The sequence below is a fragment of the Malaclemys terrapin genome, chromosome 11 (genome assembly GCF_027887155.1).
Source record: "Malaclemys terrapin pileata isolate rMalTer1 chromosome 11, rMalTer1.hap1, whole genome shotgun sequence".
Classification (NCBI taxonomy): Eukaryota; Metazoa; Chordata; order Testudines; family Emydidae; genus Malaclemys; species Malaclemys terrapin.
In genome coordinates this window covers 39,878,812-39,898,085 of record NC_071515.1, presented here as the reverse complement: position 1 = coordinate 39,898,085, position 19,274 = coordinate 39,878,812, and the positions used below count along the sequence as shown (strand labels likewise).

At 44.2% G+C, this 19,274-nt stretch overlaps 1 protein-coding gene across 2 annotated transcripts in view; it reads left to right on the top strand.

The window, feature by feature from the left end:
- Positions 1–3,560, top strand: part of MAP3K20 (mitogen-activated protein kinase kinase kinase 20) — a 130,236-nt gene extending 126,676 nt beyond the window's left edge. For both annotated transcript variants that reach the window (XM_054043675.1, XM_054043673.1), the window contains exon 20: positions 319–3,560. In XM_054043675.1, coding sequence (XP_053899650.1) covers positions 319–1,010 — 692 coding nt within the window. In that variant the 3' untranslated portion in view covers positions 1,011–3,560. The remainder of the gene's footprint in view (positions 1–318) is intronic.
- Positions 3,561–19,274: the final 15,714 nt, after the last annotated feature.

Genomic DNA, 19,274 nt, shown 5'->3' with positions numbered 1-19,274 from the left:
GCTTTGGTGGGTAGATGGACTGAATGGTTTAATAGGTCTTTTCCATTTCTCACCTCTATCATCCACACAGGTGACACTATATACACCAGTTAATTGATGCATTAAATAACATTGTATTGAATATTGTAATACCTGGGATTAATTTCTGTCAGGCAGCGAGGGAGGGGAATAATTTGACTGATATATTATATTTTGCTACATTCTTAGCAGCAATTACTCTCTAGATATTTTGAGTCCTTATCACAGGTCTTTATTAAGTGGGAATGCAGTTTCTTGGCAATTCAAACCATGTGACTCTTGTTTCCATTTATATTTCAGGTATAGATGTTGAATGGATGCACACTCTAAGAATGCGTCAAATGGAAAAAAGCACTTCACACCAGCATTCCCATCCCCACAGTCCTAATAGTGTGACACAATTTTTACCATATCTTCACAACCAAGACTCCTATGCTGCAGCTCTAAGACGGACACGAATTCCTATTAGCTATCAGATTACACCGATAAATCATTCCAGAAGTTCATCTCCAACCCCATATGGACTGATGAGAACTCTATCATCACTACATCTTAATTCAAAGGGAAGTAGTACCTCTAGTGCAGCTTCTGATAGCCCTTCAGAAAGGGACAGATCGGCAGGCAAAAGCAGGAATAGTTATATCAGTGACTCTGGACTCTCCATAAATGGAAGATATAGTGGAAAAAGCCCACAGACTGCTTCTGCAACACCTAGACGCTCTGGAAAAATGTACAGTTCTTCCCAGTCAACATTCAACCCATCAAAGTCATATGACCACAAAAAGCACACACACTATCCCCATCAACCAAAGTCCATACCAGGTATGCCTTTGAAAACAGAAGGCAAACCTAAAGAAAATGATGAAGAGACCAAAGTTAATGAAGGTGGATGGATAAAGGTAGAGTATTCAAAGAAATCTCATAGACAGAGTACAGGCAAGTCAACTAAAGAGAGACCAAAGGGAACTTGGCGGAGCCGGAGAATGTTTTGAAGAGGGGACTAGCTGACATTTTCTAGAGCGTTTTTTTCCTTTAATTTAACAGAATTTTTGGTTTATACAATGAAATCAAATCTACTGTTGTTTAAAATTTTTCTACCCTTAGTATATGCCTTCTAGAAACACTACCTCTCACTGAGATGACAGCCAAACTCACTCCGTCTGAAGTATCTATCAATGGCCAGTGTTGGAAGACAGGATACTTGGCTAGATGGACCATTGGTCACCTAGTATGCCCATTCTTATGTTCAAACAGAGAGCAGAACCGGGGTTCCGCTAGTCACAGCTCCCGCAAAGAACATCTGTCAGGGACAGCTCCTGGTCATGATGTTTTCATTCCAAATGTTGGTGAATTGCAACTGCTTTTCTCTCCTCCCTTTCTCTGCTGGTGTCTCTGGTTGGCTGGGAGTCCATTACATTAGCTTAATCATTCAATAAAAACGAAATAAGATAACTGTGTATCATAAGAAAAAGTTCTTCTGTTCATTCTTACCAAGTGACACCCAGCAACCTCACGCTCTGGATGCCAATACTGTGCCCTGATGTTCATGAAGAGACCATTATCTTATTTCACAACTCTCAGTACAGATCTCCCCTCCATACCCCCCAATTCTGCTCTATCTGCTCTTGTGCTTCCTCCCTCTGCTCCCAGTTTGCCCTCCACTGATGACAAATCCCCACATCTCCCTTCATTTAAAGGCACAGTTACCATATATTAGCACACTGTGAGACATGGATTTGTCATGATCAGAAGGGGAAAAAAGTGACAGATGTTTATGCTGTTCTTAGGAGAAAAAGAGAGAGAAATTATCTTGACAATAGTTACATCTAATTCTATTGAAGCCTGTGATAATATTTATCCCTGTGCAGCAGGCATTTTTTAAATTGCATTTTAAGTGCTATTTTGTCTTGCAGTCTTCAAGTAGTAAAGAGAAGGTCAGCAAACTTTGTGATTAATATGGTCTGTAACTCCACTGAGAGGAAAGACGCAGCTGTAGGCCTGCTTCTCTTCAGAAAGTTTCTTGTTGATCTTTTCACTCAAATTGGATTTCATGCAATTAAAAAAAGTTAAGATTTCCCAAGATGATAAAAAAAAAAAAAAGAGCGAGATTGAGAACAGAAAAGGAACCCAAAGCAATGATGGCACAAGCTTAAAGCTGAAAAGCTGTAAATTAGGGCATGGCTACACTTGCAGATCTAGTGCGCCGGGAGTTAAACCAGCCCTCGGAGACAGCAGCAGGGAAAGCGCTGCCATGTGTTCACACTGTCAGCTGCAAGCGCGGTGGCAGAGAGCAGTGCATTGTGGTAGCTATCCCAGTGTGCAAGTGGCTGCAACGTGCTTTTCAAATGGGTTGGGGGGGGAATGTGACAGGGAGTGTGTTGTGTGTATGTGGGGGGAGAGACAGTGTGTTTGGGGGGCAGAGAGTGTGTCAGCATGAAACTAAGGTGTCCAGATGTCCCGATTTTATAGGGACAGTCCTGATTTTTGGGTCTTTTTCTTATATAGCCTCCTATTACCCCCCACCCCCCCTCCTGATTTTTCACACTTGCTGTCTGGTCACCCTAGTTCATACAGCGGCGGGGAAAACCCCGATATCAGCCCCCACCCCCAACCCTCCCGCCTCTCTCACACACGCATGCACAAACACCTGCCTTTGCAGCAGCAGCATTCCACAGTAATGGTTTGCTTTGTCTGGGGGAGCAGATAAGCAGCCGGCTGTCAGAAACGGAGCTTTGAAAGGGGATATCCGCATGCCTGCAGCCAAGTTCAAAACAATGATCAGACTGGCCACTTGACTTCAAGGGATTATGGGACATTTCTGGAGGCCAATCACAGTGCAGTAATGCAACACATCATCCACACTGACACCCAGGCGTTTCAGCCAAGGCACAGCAACTCTATGCTTCTCGTGGAGGTGGATTACTGGGGTGCTCCAGCCGCGGAGTCCAGGCGCATTAAGTGCCTTGCCAGTGTGGACACCTCTGGAGTTAGGATGCCCAGGGCTGATTTAATGCGCTCTAACTTGCAAGTGTAGCCAAGTGATGACTTTTGTTGAGAGAGGCAGCAAATTCCAGCCTTGCTGCAACATGATTGTGAGCAACCAGCAGTCCTGTAGGACAATGGGCAGGACTTTCTGGATTGCAGCTACAGTCAATTTTAATGAAACTGTTTGTAAGGTGTAAGGTTGAAAACTGACCCGAGTCCACCCAATTTAAGATTAATCAATTTTTGCCTTTATTTATAAATTTTTCAGACAGAATTGCTCCTTATAATTCCTGATCATATAAAAACAGATAAAATGGAACAAGCAGGGGACCAAGTTACTGAGTTCCCTGGTATCAGGAGCCTCTTGTCCACTTCAGGATGGTCATCTCAGTTTCTGGTCCAGCATTCTCCAACTTGGGCCCTGTTCGCTTGGTTTCTTATATCTTCCCACATTACATATTCATTAGCTTTCTTCTAATCAACGATGAACATTGTGTCTTACATAACCTGTACAATACTCATGTGCAAGCTTCAATTTAAAAAACTTTTGCTATCTACGCTGTTTTCATGTCATTCTGTCTCATGTCACGCTACTCCTGTTTCTCCTAACATAGGGACTTTTTAGCATTATGTTTTGTGTATTTTATTGTATTGATTAACTTCCTCTTATCTATGTCCTCCAACACAATACATCCCATGAACAAAACATCACCTTTATCCTGTCAGCTGTGAACATTATTTAAGCCCACCTACATAAGAGAGAAATTGGAACGTCAGCACTCATGTCAAAGCAAAGGCTAGGCCAAAGCCTTGGCATGAGTACTATCATGGCCTATCCAGACTCATTCACTATACATAATCATAAACCTTTAACATCAGACTAACTAAATGTAACCGTTATATGTACCATTCAGTAATTCTTCAGCTTTGAAAACTGTAATTCAGTACAGTACATGCATATCCTAAATTGTTCATTAACCTTTATTTTTTGAGTAGGGGAGTTATGGAGAACAATGTGATCTTAATGTTAGCATTTTCTTATTGTTTCCAAAGATGGATTATCAGGGGACCTTTTGCTCAAAGTCTAGCATCACACTTGTATATTATTAAAAAGCATTGTCAATATTTTGCCTGTTGCATTTTGAGGTACTTATGCAATTTTAGGGCCTAGGTATTTAATTGTTCCCCCACATATTGACTCTTTGCCAGCCAAAATAAGATAAGTGACAACAATCCTATTTTTGCAGCAAGTCTCAGAGCCCCAGATGACTCGAAGTCACAGGGCTCCTGCCGTGGGACTAAAAATAGCAGCGTAGACATTCCCACTTGGACAGGCACCTGGGCTCTGAAACGGGACAAGGGGGAATGGGTCTCAGAGCCAGAACAGCAATGTCTGCATTGCTAGTTTTAGCCCCATAGCTGAGTGAGTTAACCCAGGCTCTGAGACTTGTTGCTACAAGGTTGAGTTTTTTTGTTCTGGTTGTTTGTTTGACATGTAGACCTACCTTTAGAGTCAGTGGTTCTCAAACTTTTGTGCTGGTGACCCCTTTCAAATAGTAAGCCTCTGAGTGTGACCCCTCCCTCCTTATAAATTAAAAACACTTTTTATATATTTAACACCATTATAAATGCTGGATGCAAAGTGGGGTTTGGGGTGGAGGCTGATAGCTTGCGACCCCCATGTAATAACCTTGTGACCCCCAGTTTGAGAACTCCTGCTTTAGATAGATAAATGAGTGTGGATTCCCAGGTATTATTAGCTTCACTTCAATATTCACCAACACAAAGTATCAAATATCCTTTCCTTTGAAGCTATTTTTCAACACTTTATACCAAAACAAATAATGGATTGTGAAGGCTGTGCAGTCAGTTTCTGTTCTGATAATCAGCTTGTCACAGGCCAAGGAGAAACACAGAGAGAAAAGTTACCTGGAGCTCAAAAGTCAGGATAGGTTTTATTGTGCAGGGACTCTGGGTTAATCCAAATTTACAACCTGCAGACTGCTCTGTTTTACACTGAGGATTTAGAATGCTGCTCATGGATTGAGGATCAGCAAGCTGCAAAAGGTGCCTTTGTCCCTGTCTCTCCACACTTGGTCTGAGCACAGCTCAGCTGGTCTGAAGAATCTGGGTAACGAATTTTAGGTGCTGATTTAAAAAAAAAAAAAAGAGAGAGGTCATAGAATAAACACTGCACAACTGTCATTGTTATCCTAGAACTTGTCTATACAGGTAAATTGACCAGTATAATTGGTTCAGAATAAGTTATTCCAGAATAGCTTCGCCTGTGGACACTCTGCTCCAGAATAGTGACTTTATTTCAGAATCATTACAGAACAGAGTAATTAGTCCAGAACAAAAGTCACTTTTATTCAGGAATGGGGTGTCTGGAATATTTTATTCTGCAATAGCTATGCTGGTCAATTTCCCTGTGTAGACAAAGTCCTAGGGTGAAGGATTACAGAGATGAACACTACAGTATGAACTGTAACATGGGACCTGGAGGTTGACATCATAGCTAAAAGGTACCTGAAAACAGGGATGTTTGGAGGCCTCTACGTATGTCATTATGGCTCTATGATTAACTTATGAACCACCATCATGTAGGATGTAGGCTGTCATTCCTGGAGCTGCTGCCCTCCAAAGCTGCAGTGGTAGGAAATAACATCACAGTGTCATGTCAGACAATGCTCATTGGATTGGTTCCTGGATATATCAATACCAGAAGCAGAGCTTCCAAGAACGACATAAAAACATAGTTGCCTCCACCATTTTGGACTGAATGATAATGAGGGAATTCTGCTATTCCTGATGTATTTGGCTCGATCAACTTCAGGTGCAATTGTAGTTGCTGCTCTACACCAGTCGAGGAAGGAGGGAATTGGCAGGTTGAGGTGGGGAAATACACTAAATTGGGGGTTTTATTTTCTGTGTTCCAAACATGTTCACTCAAAACCAAGCTAGCAGAAACAGTGGTCACTATTGGTAGGGCCTCATTGTAGAAAAACTAAGAACTTTATCGCTTAGCTATCTTTCCCTTTCACAAAAATATTACATGACAAAAGATGGAACAAAATAATAAGAAGACTGAGCTAGAGCTGAATTAGGCTGTATGTATAGCTGTGTGATGATAACGTTGTTTTATATTTGTTTTAAAGTGCTCAAAGCTGTTGAGCCACTCTTATTTACCTAAGCATGGCCTGAAAGAATAGCTGCATAAAGTAGCTATTGCCTTAGTTAGGGTACATGGAAAATCAAACACTGAACATGGTTCCCCACTCAGAACAAGAATTGTACTTTAATTGGTGTTCCCTAACTAATATATTTTGGTCTAATCAGAATTGAATTTTGTGTAATACCTTGTGTTAATTGTACCTGAGAATATTTGCTAGAATTGGGCCTCAGTGGTAAAATGTCAAGATCCAAGATCAGGAATGGAGAGGGTTGCATCCAGGATCATGGGTTGAGCCTTCCCTAATCTCAGAAAGAATTTGTGACAGTTTGCAAGAGGATATTTACTTTACAGATGGGTCAGGAGGACAACAGGGTAATTATACTGATCTTAGATAAGGCCTGACCTGACAGAGATTCTAGGAGGTGTGGTATTAGTGGTAGCCATCCAAGAGCTGTCAGCTGGCGGTGGCTGATTATCAAGATGTCCAAACTGATTCCTCTGCTGTTTGTAAGCAATTTAATTCTGTGCCTAATTTTAATCTGCAATGTACTGTGTGTGTCCACATCTGCTGTGTTAAAGCATTCATTAGCATTTAAAGGGAAATCTGATGGTATTGATCACTCTTATTAAAACTAAACGATCACGTATCTGTGACTGACTAGAAATCTTCTTCCTGTGTAATGATGGTTGTTAAAGCAACAGTGACAGAACTTGTCAAAAATCTATGTGCTAAAACTATTTGATAGGCCAGAGTGAGGTGTTAAAACTCATCTTGTATTCAGATGCAAGTGTGAAGGAAAATATAAATTACAAAGTAACAAACTAGTAACATTCAAAACTATCAGTTTGAAATACATTTGGATTCAAATCCTGTTTAAAATATTAAAATATTATTTTAAAAATCACAAAATGCTCTGCACTCACTCTCAAATAGTCTTGTCTAACCCTAACCCTAACCCTCGTCTAACCGAGTGTAAAAGGCTCAGCAAGACCTTTGTGTGCTTTTTAATCTATGTTGCTCCCAATCTTTTTATTCCTTGTGTTAATAATAGATAATGGTATAGTACATTTACAGAGTCCCTTTCATCCCCAAGTGTTTTACAAACTAAAGACATTCAGGATTCATTTAATCCATCACTAAAATGCAGCCACCTCTGGGGTGGAAGGAAACCTGCAGCATGGTACACATTACAGAATGGGACATTTTGGCCAAGGACATCAGAGGAAACCACTCCTCTTTTGAAAAGTGACATGGGATTTTTAAGCTTTGCCCACAAAATTGTCCAAGCTAGAATTGGAGCTACAGTATCTGGATTTGCAACCTATCTTTAGACAACGTTTTTCCCCCTGAGAACTCTTAATACATTACCAACTTCATAGTATGGTTTTATATCTGTTTCAAGACAAAGAAATCCCTGTCTACACTAGTCAGAGAAATCAGATTCGAACCCTGCTAGCAACAACCATATTTATAAACACAGTTTTGTTGTGAGCCTGAGGGACTGATCCAGCTCCTACTGAAGCATAAGATGTCCCATTGATATCCACATAGAGAAGGCAGGGACCTTGGCATTTGAGATCTCCTTTAAAAGACCCCTCTCAGTAACCTGCATGGAGCTGAATTTATCTGCCTCAGAAGGATGAAATAGGGTTACCATATTTCCACAATCAAAAAAGAGGACACTTGGGGGGGGAAGCCCTGCCCTAGCCCCGCCCTGCCCCCATCCACTCCCTCCCACTTCCCACCCCCTGACTGCCCCCCTCAGAACCTCCAACCCCCCCCGCTTCTTATCCCCTGACTGCCCCCTGCTGAGAACCCCGCACCCTAACAGCCCCCCTAGGACCCTACCTGTCCCATGACTGCCCCGACCCTTATCCACTCGCATGGGTGGCAGGGTTGTAGAAATTTTGGTGGTGCCCAGAACCCCCCCCCCCCACCTGCCTAAGGCTCTGGGAGGGTTGGGGGCGGAGGAGGTCTGGGGTGCAGGTCCTGGGCTGGGGATTAGGGTGCAGGAGGGGTGCAGGCTCTGGGATAGAGTTTGGGTGCTGGGTGCAGGCTCCGGGCTGGGGCAGGGGGTGGGTGTGCAGGAGGGGGTGAGGGGTGCAGGCTCTGGGATGGAGTTTGAGGGCAGGAGGGGGTGTGTGGGAAGGGAGGAGGGGGGTTGGGAGGGAGTTTGGGGATAGGAGGGGATGCAGGGGTGAGGGCTGTGGGTCTGAGGATGAGGGGTTCATGATGCAGGAGGAGGCTCAGGGCTGGGGCAGAGGATTAGGGTGCGGGGGGATGAGGGCTCTGGCTGGGGATGAGGGGGTTCATGATGCAGGAGGAGGCTCAGGGCGGGTGCAGAGGGATGAGGGGTTTGGGGCGTTGGAGAGGCTCAGGGCTAGGGTGGAAGGGCAGGGTAAGGGCAGCCTGTCTTCCCATTAGTGGATGGGGGACGCTAGGACCCAGGGGCAGCAGACAGCAGTTGCTGCTGGCTCTTGCAGTACAAGCAGGCAAGGAGGGGAGGGCCCACGGGGCGACGCTCGGAGGGGGGGTGACATGTGGAGGCTGGGGACCCATCCAACACTCCCCCGCTCCCTGACTGCCCCCCCCCCCGGACTCTCCTTACCATTCTGGCTCCACGTGTAGGCAAAACACGCTGCCCGGTGAGTCGGTTTGTGTGTTACACAGGGCTGCAGACAGAGGGAGGGGGGAGCAGGTGAGGGTTCTGTCTGCTGAAGGCCAATGGGAGCAGCTCAATCGACCCAGCTGCCCAATAAGCAGCCACACTCTGCATGGAAGGGAGGGAGGGAGGCGAGGGAGAAAAAACCCCTGGACATTTTAACCTTGTTACCAATTCCTCCCGGACAGCTATTTGGAGACGCAAAAGCCGGACATGTCCGGGGAAATACGGACGGATGGTAGCCCTAGATGAAAGGTTGGGTCAAACCCGTAATTCCTAGTGTTTTATATAACACACGCTGGGAACAAGAGAGGACTCCAGTTTCTAAAACTAAGCTTAGTCTTAATTAAAAGAGTTATTTACAGAGATGTGGCAATTATAGCTAGCATTCCAGCCATATGCATTCAGACTGGCTTCCTGGGCCTCCTCCAGACTCTTCCCTCCTGCAACCTGGGCTCCTTCCTCCAAGTTCCATGCAGGTGTCCTTTTGCCAATTTTTGTTGTTGTCTCTTCTGTGCAAGTGTTTGCTAGCATAGAGGGGCCAGAGGTTACTAGTACACAACCCCACCCTAAGGATATGGCCCGTTGGACCTCACAGCCCTTCAAGTGTGATGATCTTCAAACCAGTCTCCCGCTTCGTGTTTGTATTATTGCTGTTGGTGGGAGAGTGGCTTCCACCTTGTTTCTGCCTTCATTTTGTTGGGGTGTGTCCTGTTGGTCCTCTGTAATGCTCATATACCTCTTTATCTTCTGACTATCCTACATCAGGGATAGCTGAAGCTCTTTCACTGTCCTCCCAATCCCGGCATTGATGTCCCAGCTCTCTGAGTGCGCTGTCTGTTGCTACTCCACAGTTGTCTTCAGTTTTGATCCCTTTCTGACTGTTTTGCCATTGCCTTGTGTCTGTACTGCCAACTCCGCCTTCCCATTGCTTTGTAGGTACCCAGGCGAAGACAGCTTGTGCTCAAATTCCTATTTGGTGCTGAATTGTTTGAATTCTGTTACTGTGTACTATCACGCATTGTCAGCATAGTGTGTCAGGTAAGCCATACCTTGAAAAATGTGCCTTCAGTTTACTGATCAAAGTGCTTGTCTGAGTTTCCTCCAGACAATCCACCTCCCAGAAACAGGAGTAGTAATCTACTGCGACCATGTAGTTCCTGTCACTAAAAATGAACAGATCTGGTCTGACCTTTTTTTTTCCAGGGTCAGGCAGGGATTTCATGAGTTCACTTCTTTTGTCAATCACTATACTTTTTTTCACATCTCATACTGTTCCACTGGTCCATCTAGCCCAGTATCCTGTCTTCCGACAGTGGCCAGTGCCAGGAGCCCCAGAGGGAATGAACAGAACAGGTAATCAAGTGATCGATCCCCTGTTGCTCATTCCCAGCTTCTGGCAAACAGAGGCTAGGGACACCATTCCTGCCCGTCCTGGCTAATAGTCATTGATGGACCTATCCTCCATGAATTTATCTAGTTCTTTTTTGAACGCTGTTATGGTCTTGGCCTTCACAACATCCTCTGGCAAGGAGTTCCACAGGTTGACTGTGCATTGTGTGAAGAAATACTTCCTTTTATTTGTTTTAAACCTACTGCCTATTAATTTCATTTGGTGACCCCTAGTTCTTCTGTTATGAGAAGTAGTAAACAACACTTCCTTATCTACACCAGTCATGATTTTATATATGCTCAACTGGGCATTTCATGCCTAGCCAATAGCTATATTCCCTTGCTAATCTGTGGCCATGTCTATGCTACAAAATTAAGTCGATCTAAATTACGTTGATGTACAACTGCCACAGTAATTAAATCGCTTTTGCATGTCTACAATACGCTCCTTGTGTTGGTGGTGTGCATCCTCACTGGTAGCACTTGCATTGATGCAGAGAGCAGTGCACCATGGGTAGCTATCCCACTGTGCAACTCGCCACCATCTAGCGCAGGGTGTTTTGGGAAGGGTTTGCAATGCCTCCTGGGAGCAAACGAGTCGTGCAGGGGTAACTGAGAACATGGGTTCCACGTCATGATGCAGTTTTATCCATCCCATCATCCCATAGGCATCCTATTATGGTTCGTGCCTCTTTTCAAAAACCCCACAAACCTGCACGTCCACCATCTCTGCGAGAAGCCCTGAATCCTGCACTGCTCTTCAGTATTGTGTTGAGCATTACAAATACAATGTGCCTGATCCTGTAGTATTTCCAGAGCCACATGTCAGAATATGATGATTCCTTGTAGGCTGCCTTGCTGTGCACCATAGAATGAAACAATTCAAGGTTGCTGTTGGCGTTCATGGAGCAGCAGCTGCACACACTGGACCACCGGTTCTGGGCCCGAAAAACAAGCACTGCCTGGTGGGATTACATCATTATGCAGGTCTGGGAGGCGAGCAGTGGCTGCAGAACTTTTGGATGCACAAGGCCACATTCCTGGAACTATGTGCGGAGCCGCTCCAACCCTCCAGTGCAGTGACACCAAATAGAGAGTTGAACTCACGGTGGAGAAGCGAGTGGCGATCGCTGTGTGGAGGCTTGCAATGCCAGATTGTGATCATTCAGTTGGGATTTCATAAGGGACATATTACTCTGGGACATTGCTAGAACCAATCCAAGGTTGTTGGTGATGTTCACAAAGCAACTGCAAATGGTGGAGCATCACTTCTGATCCCGAGAAACAAGGATTGACTGGTGGGATCGTGTCGGAATGCAGGCTTGGAATGACAAGCAATGGCTGCACCACTTTTGGATGAATAACGCTGCATTCATAGATCTGTGCACTGAGCTCCCCCCAGCTCTTCAGAGCAGGGACACCAGAATGGGAGCTGCACTGACAGTGGAGAAGCAAGTGGCAATCACAGTGTGGAAACTTGTAACGCTGAATTACTACCAGATAGTGGGAAGTAATTTTGGAATTGGAAAATCCACTGTGGTGCCATTATCATGCAAGCGTTCAGGGCCATTAATGCTCTCCTGTTATGCAGGACTGGGGCTGTTAGCAATGTGCAGAACATAATGGATGGATTTGCAGCAATGGGGTTCCCAAACTGTGGTGGAGTGAGAGTCAGCGCGCGCACACACACACACACACACTACCTATTTTGGCAGCACACATCCCCTACCTATTTTGGCAGCAACAGAAATGGCTATTTTTCTATGGTTATGCAAGCACTGGTGCATCACCGGGGACGCTTCACTGACATCAGTGTTGGCTGGTCAGGGAAGGTGCCTGATGCTTGCATATTTAAGAACACAGGACTGTTCAGAAAGCTACAAGCAGGGATTTTCTTTCCCTACCGGCGGATTACACTGGTCTACAATTTTTGAGAAGTCGTCTGCTTCAGAGATAAAATGTGCTATTTATTATGTATTTTGATGTGCTGAATTCAAATATGACAATTAAAACAACTGATTAGCTACTGTTTCTAAGATATTTAAGTTTTTACATTTTATGTCTGTGTATATTGTGTAGATAGTAGAGTTTTAATCATAAATTGTAAACCTAGGTCTTTTCATGTGTTTATGGTTGCTTTACATGATAATATTTCACCTGTCCTGTTTATGTAACACTTTAAAAATCAGCAAAAGGGTTATATAAATAAAATTTATTATGAAACAAAAGGCAAAAAACTATTATGTACATAGTTTAGTCCTATTCAATGTCTACTCGGCGCTTCTTGGCTTGTCTCTTGTATTCATTAAATGGAGCATCTCTTGTCACTGTCCAGCAATAGTCTGCAAGCATTGATGGGCTCCCAATGTCCTGGTGAAATCGCTCGCCATGCTCATCGCTCACTGCTCCGCAGTTTGGTGGAAAAAAATCTAGATGAGAGTGCAAAAAATGTATCTTTAGTGACATGTTGCAACCAAGGCTTTTGTATGCCTTGAGGAGGTTTTCCACCAACAACCTGTAGTTGTCTGCCTTGTTGTTTCTGAGAAAATTTATTGCCACTAACTGGAAGGCTTTCCATGCCATCTTTTCCTTGCCACGCAGTGCATGGTCAAATGCATCATCTCGAAGAAGTTCACGAATCTGAGGACCAACAAAGACACCTTCCTTTATCTTAGCTTCACTAACCTTGGACATTTTCCACGGAGGTACTTGAAAGCTGCTTGTGTTTTGTCAATGGCCTTGACAAAGTTCTTCATCAGACCCAGCTTGATGTGTAAGGGTGGTAACAAAATCTTCCTTGATTCAACAAGTGGTGGATGCTGATCACTTTTCCTCCCAGGCTCCAATGACTGTCGGAGTGGCCAATCTTTCTTGATGTAGTGGGAATCTTTTGCACGACTATTCACAGAGAAAACAGCAGTACTTTGTGTATCCAGTCTGCAGACCAAGCAAGAGAGCAACAACCTTCAAATCGCCACAAAGCTGCCACTGATGTTGGTCATAGTTTATGCACCTCAAAAGTTGTTTCATGTTGTCATAGGTTTCCTTCATATGGACTGCATGACCAACTGGAATTGATGGCAAAACACTGCCATTATGCAGTAAAACAGCTTTAAGACTCGTATTCGATGAATCAATGAACAGTCTCCACTCATCTGGATCGTGAACGATGTTGAGGGCTGCCATCACACCATCGATGTTGTTGCAGGCTACAAGATCACCTTCCATGAAGAAGAATGGGACAAGTTCCTTTTGACGGTCACGGAACATGGAAACCCTAACATCACCTGCCAGGAGATTTCATTGCTGTAGTCTGGAGCCCAACAGCTCTGCCTTACTCTTGGGTAGTTCCAAATCCTTGACAAGGTCATTCAGTTCACCTTGTGTTATGAGGTGTGGTTCAGAGGAGGAGGATGGAAGAAAATGTGGGTCCTGTGACATTGATGGTTCAGGACCAGAAGCTTCATCCTCTTCCTCTTCCACGTCTGACTCAAGTGAGAATGATTCTGGTGCATCAGGAACCGGCAGTCCTTCTCCGTGGGGTACTGGGCGTATAGCTGATGGAATGTTTGGATAATGCACAGTCCACTTTTTCTTCTTTGACACACCTTTCCCAACTGGAGGCACCATGCAGAAGTAACAATTGCTGGTATGATCTGTTGGCTCTCTCCAAATCATTGGCACAGCAAAAGACATAGATTTCCTGTTCAACCACTGGCGAAGATTTGTTGCACAAGTGTTGCAGCATATGTGTGGGGCCCACCTCTTGTCCTGATCTCCAATTTTGCAGCCAAAATAAAGGTGATAGGCTTTCTTAACCATAGTGGTTATACTGCGCTTTTGTGATGCAAAAGTCACTTCACCACAAACATAGCAGAAGTTATCTGCACTGTTCACACAAGTACGAGGCATCTCTGCTCACTTTGGCTAAACAGAAATGTGTCCCTTTGCAAAATCAAACACTGACAAATAAGAGAGCACGACAGTGTATGATTTCTAGAGCTAATATAGGGCAATTTGTTCAGCAGAGTGATGTAAGCTTCGTTATGATTGCATCATCCGTTACTTCTAGGAATAACATGATGCAATTCATATCATGTATGACGCAATACCAGCTTCAGATTGCATCATTCATTGTTTTGCCTAAAAAGCAAGTACTGTCCAAACCCAGTCATAGATTTATTCATAGATCCAGTCAAAGATGTATTTTAGTCATTTCTGGTTTAAATTGAGATCCCTTCCCTTTATAACTCACTTATCCTCTGCCATTCCCAAGTCAAGGGTCGTACATACTGACCCAATAGCATATCTTGAAAATTAGAGCCAATCAACAATTTTAAGCATCATTTTCGTTCTCAGTGACCCAGAATTAGTAAAGTTTGACTACATTTATTTCAGAAGCATTTTGGCTGTGGAGCAGTGTTACCATTGGTGACCATCAATGCCAATAGTGCTCCTGGGAGTCGCAGCCTACCCCTTATTCCCTTGGCTCATGAAACTGTACACCAGGCACCAAGGAAAGATGCACGACTGGCTTGCAGGTGCAGAATGACAGTTGAATGTGCTTTTGGTAGATTGAAGCGGCACTGGCATTGTTTATCCACAAGATTGGATCTCAGTGAGAAAAACATCCCGGTGGTTATAGCTGCCTGCTGTGTCCTAAATAATATCTGTGAAGCAAAGAGGGAAAAGTTGCTGCCAGCGTGGAGATAGAATGGCTGTCTGCTGAGTTTGAACAGTCAGAAACAAGGGTTATCAGAAAAGCTCAATGTGGAGCTATACAGCTCAGGGAGGCTTTGAAAAGAGCATTTTAACAGCAAGCCGCAATAATGCGTTATGGTGTACTGTGCTCTACCAGGCCCTTCAGTTTGGGGGGCCTGTTAGAAATTGTGTGGCGCATGGTGCACATCTATGAATATAACACTGACAATGCACCTATTCATTTTGTAGTGCTTGCTATACATTTACGATTATTACACCATATATGTCACAGACCCTGAGCTATATCACAATGTATAATAACTAAGTGGGTGCTTTCACTACCGCCAGGCATTCTGCACCATATGTTGGGACCTAATAAAGATTAATTGTTTTCCAAACAATAGAGTTTTATTGAGTAATAAAAACACTTAAAAGAATTCTATGCAAGTTAAAAGCAAATACATTAACACCTTAATAAATTTATGGAGCAAAGCTTAAAGAAGGGGAAGGAATGTTCATGTCCATTTTAGCTACACATATAACAACTGTGGCTGCTCTCACAGGTCAGTGTATGTGAAGCTGTGGTTGTCTTTAATGTCCCTGATGTGGAGTGGTCGGGGTAGGGATGCAGCCCCTGATGCCATGTGGAATGTTGAGGGAGGTATAGAGAGGTGCTATCCTGGAGTTCTCCAGGGACTGCAAAGGGAGGTGAGCCAGGATTGTTCACCACCCGCTTGTGTAGGTTCACAAGAATCTGTAGCATCTGTGTTTTCTGCCAGAGAAGCCCCACTATGTTCTGGTGCATCTCCCTCTTCTGTTCCTGCTGCAACTCCTGGGCCTTTCTTCTTCTGCTTTTCCTTCTCCATACAGTCTGTAATATTCATTCTCCAGGACCTCTGCTCACAGTCTGAGGCAGCACTGGCTTGCAGGATTTTTCTGAACATATCATCCTGAATCCTCTTCTTTTTCCTACTTCTCTGGCTCAGGCATTCTGCAAGGGTGGAGGGGGAACCCCTCAAGGCTGAATGGCAGCAGCTACAGATAAAACACACAGAGGTACCACTGTCAATATAGGCACAATGGCAAGTGAATGTTAAGATTCAGAATTCCCTTCCCTTGGTCTGCTAAAGTTTTAAACAAGACATGGTTATCGACACTTCTGCTTTGGAGTGCTTGTGCACAGTGCCACACACAGCACCAGCCATGGTGAGTATGGCTCACTGGGAGTGAGGCAGGAATTCCTCAGTTGCAAGAAACTATTATTCTAGGCCAATGGCACTGAACACTGGCACCGTTTTCTTCAGGCCAGAGTGATTGTAGCCGGTATCTCACTCCTGAGGGTAACAAAGGCACAGAGAGTACAGCTGCTGGTGGTGTCCCAAAGCCGCCTGGGCCAGTACACTGCTAGCCTGTTGAAGTAATTGCTGACTGGTGTGGGAAAGTGTGTCCTACCGCAGAGGAAGAAATAAGGCTGCCATACCTAGAAACCTTCCAAAGAGGATTGCAGAGTACCTCCATGAAAGTTTCATGGAGATCTCTCATGAGGATTCAGGGGTCATTCCTGTCTACATAAACAAACTTCTCCACATTCCGCCCCTCCTCTCCCCACACTACCTAACTCCAGAATGAAAAGCAGATAACTCTTCCTCTCTTTGTACCAATACCTCTTCTAGTACCAGTAAATTAATGAAAAGTCAATAGCTGTGTCCTGCTAAGGTGGGGGCACCATCACTGTAATGGGTAATACATTTACACTTTTACCCAAAGTTCCTTCGTCCATGCTCAACTGGCAGGATTGACTGGACTACATCGGAGTCTCAAACAGGTCCTGGCTTGTGCCATAGCTGGACCCCTCCCCTACAGTCACATGTCCCCCATCCTCCTCCTCTTCCTCCTCGCTGTTCACACCATGGGACTGTGACACAAGATCCTCAGGTGTATTCATGGTGATGTGTGGGGTGGTGGTGATGGGGTTTCTGCTAAGCTCTTTGTAAAACATCAGGTCTGCGACTCAGCACTGGATCAACTGTTGGCCTCCCTGAGCTTGTGAAAAGCCTGATGCTTTTCCTTCGCTTTCATGTCATGTGGCGCTGCTGCTGGTCTCTGTTGTACCCCCTTCTCCTCCATCCCCTGTGCAATCTGCTCATAAATGTCCATCTTTCTGTGGCTGGTCCGTAGCTGTGCCTGCACAGCCTCTTTTCCACACAGGCCCAAGAGATCCAATATCTCCTGTCTACTCCAGGCCAGAGCACATCTGGAGCATGTATCCAGCATGGTCAGCTGGGCAGTTGCATGTAATAATGGAGAGTGGCTAGATGTGCTTGCCAAACTGGACAGTTAGAAAAAGGAATTTCAAAAATTTGTGGAGTTTTAAAAGGAGGGGTTGTGGTGAGGGAGGCTTCTGGTCTCCATGGCCCCTGGGCAGTGGAGTTCACAACTGTGACCAAAGCAGTCTGTGTTGGTTATTGTGGTACAGCTAATGGAGGACTGTTAGAGCTGACAGAAGTAATGCAGTCTCTATGTTCGCACTGCATTGACCTCAGTACAGCAACCATGGCTTATGCCACTCGGGGAAGTGGTTTTACTATGTCGGTGTAAATGGAGAGATTTCATTAGTGGGAGACAAATTTAAGGGTAGACACACGAACAACTAGGTCAACGCAAGGTGGCTTATGTCCACCTAATTTTGTACTGTAGACCAGGCCTCAGTGTGTGATTTGTGTAATAAAATCCCTCACCTTTGCAATATCTACAGTAAATGTTACTCTGGCACCAAACAGTTTTGGGAGTCCTGCTTGTCTTACCCTGGTACTATGCACTCCAATAAGATGAGCAGGAATTGACCCGATTGAGATAATGGTAAGAGGAATGAAATCGAATGAAAACAGAGCTTATTTTACTTGAGAAGTTTAATGAAGTTAAGATTCTAGCCTGTAGAACTGTAGCCACAGCCCTTCTGCATCACTGATGCAGAGGTTTAGTGATGTCATTGGATTTGCATAGGCCCCTAATCTTGCTTGCCCCAACACTGCTTTCTGCTGCTTTGAAGACCCCTTTGTGGTGGGCAGGGGGCTTCAGAGGACCTATTGACAAAACACCACCATATTATGTGCTACACACATGGTGTTTTTCAGGATTTTTTTAATTGCTAAAATCAGGCAAAATATTGCAAAATGATTAGTGGATAAAATACTTCAAGTTCAGCTGAAGGGGGGAAAGTGCATTTTTACAATTACTTAGATTTCGTGCAGGAATTAGCTAATGTACATCAATAGACTGTTCTCTCCTACTGCTTCAGTCTGGGACGTGAATATAACAGAGATGGGAGAAGCAGCATTCCATGGTTGTATTGCTTGTCAGCATGGCAAGCAGCTACACAGCAACCTGAGCCAATTTGGCAAAATGGCTTCTTTTCAGGAGTATCAGTAAAGATGTATAATAAGGGTGAAAGCTGTGTTTAACCCTAGCTAACAGATTTACAACCAGAGGCTGAAATTAGGTTTAACCTTACCGTACCATCAAATGCAACACCACTAGACAGAACACAACAGCCTAACTATATTATTTCATTCCCTTCCAATAGTAATTGCTGTTGTCTCAGAGGATCTCTGCTAGGAAGTCATTAAAATATATATATGCAATGGTCTCATTTCTGACTTAATGTATTCAGGAAAGCACTATGTGAATCCGATCTGCCCACAGATTGTTGCAGGCTGCCGGTTTGACTAAACATTATTATCCACAATAGATAGTTTCGGGGTTTCTGACAAACCGGTACATCCTCACCAGTCGGGTTCATTCATATTCAGTGGGCTTGAATGTTACATTGCTTACTTCTTAAAGAAAAAATTCATAGCTCTAATTTCTCTCTGCCTAGCGTGCTCCCACTGAATATTTCTGAACAACTGGTCATATCTGACAACCACTGACAGCAACGCTACCCTACATGGGCACACATCAAAACCCCCATATGCTGACCATTATCCAGTAACTTGCTGAGCTGATTTAACGAGGTGAAGTTGCTCGAACGCACTTTGTTCCTCCCCTTCCTCCTGTGAGCAATCACTCAAAACAATGACCTCTGTGTGTTGCACCACTTATAACAATTCTGCTCTCTAACGCAGTTGATGCTGCTGCTGATCAAATCGTAAGCCTTTTAAGACCACTACATTCTATAAACTCGCTCCCAAGAATGCTGGGACATGCTTCAAAGATACACAGTTGAATTTTTTTGATTGTGCTAGTAAATGCACTTTGACCAATTATTATTATTATTATTATTATTACTTTAGATCAGAAAAGGCAGGCTGCTACTTTAGTAATTGTGGAAAAAACCTAAA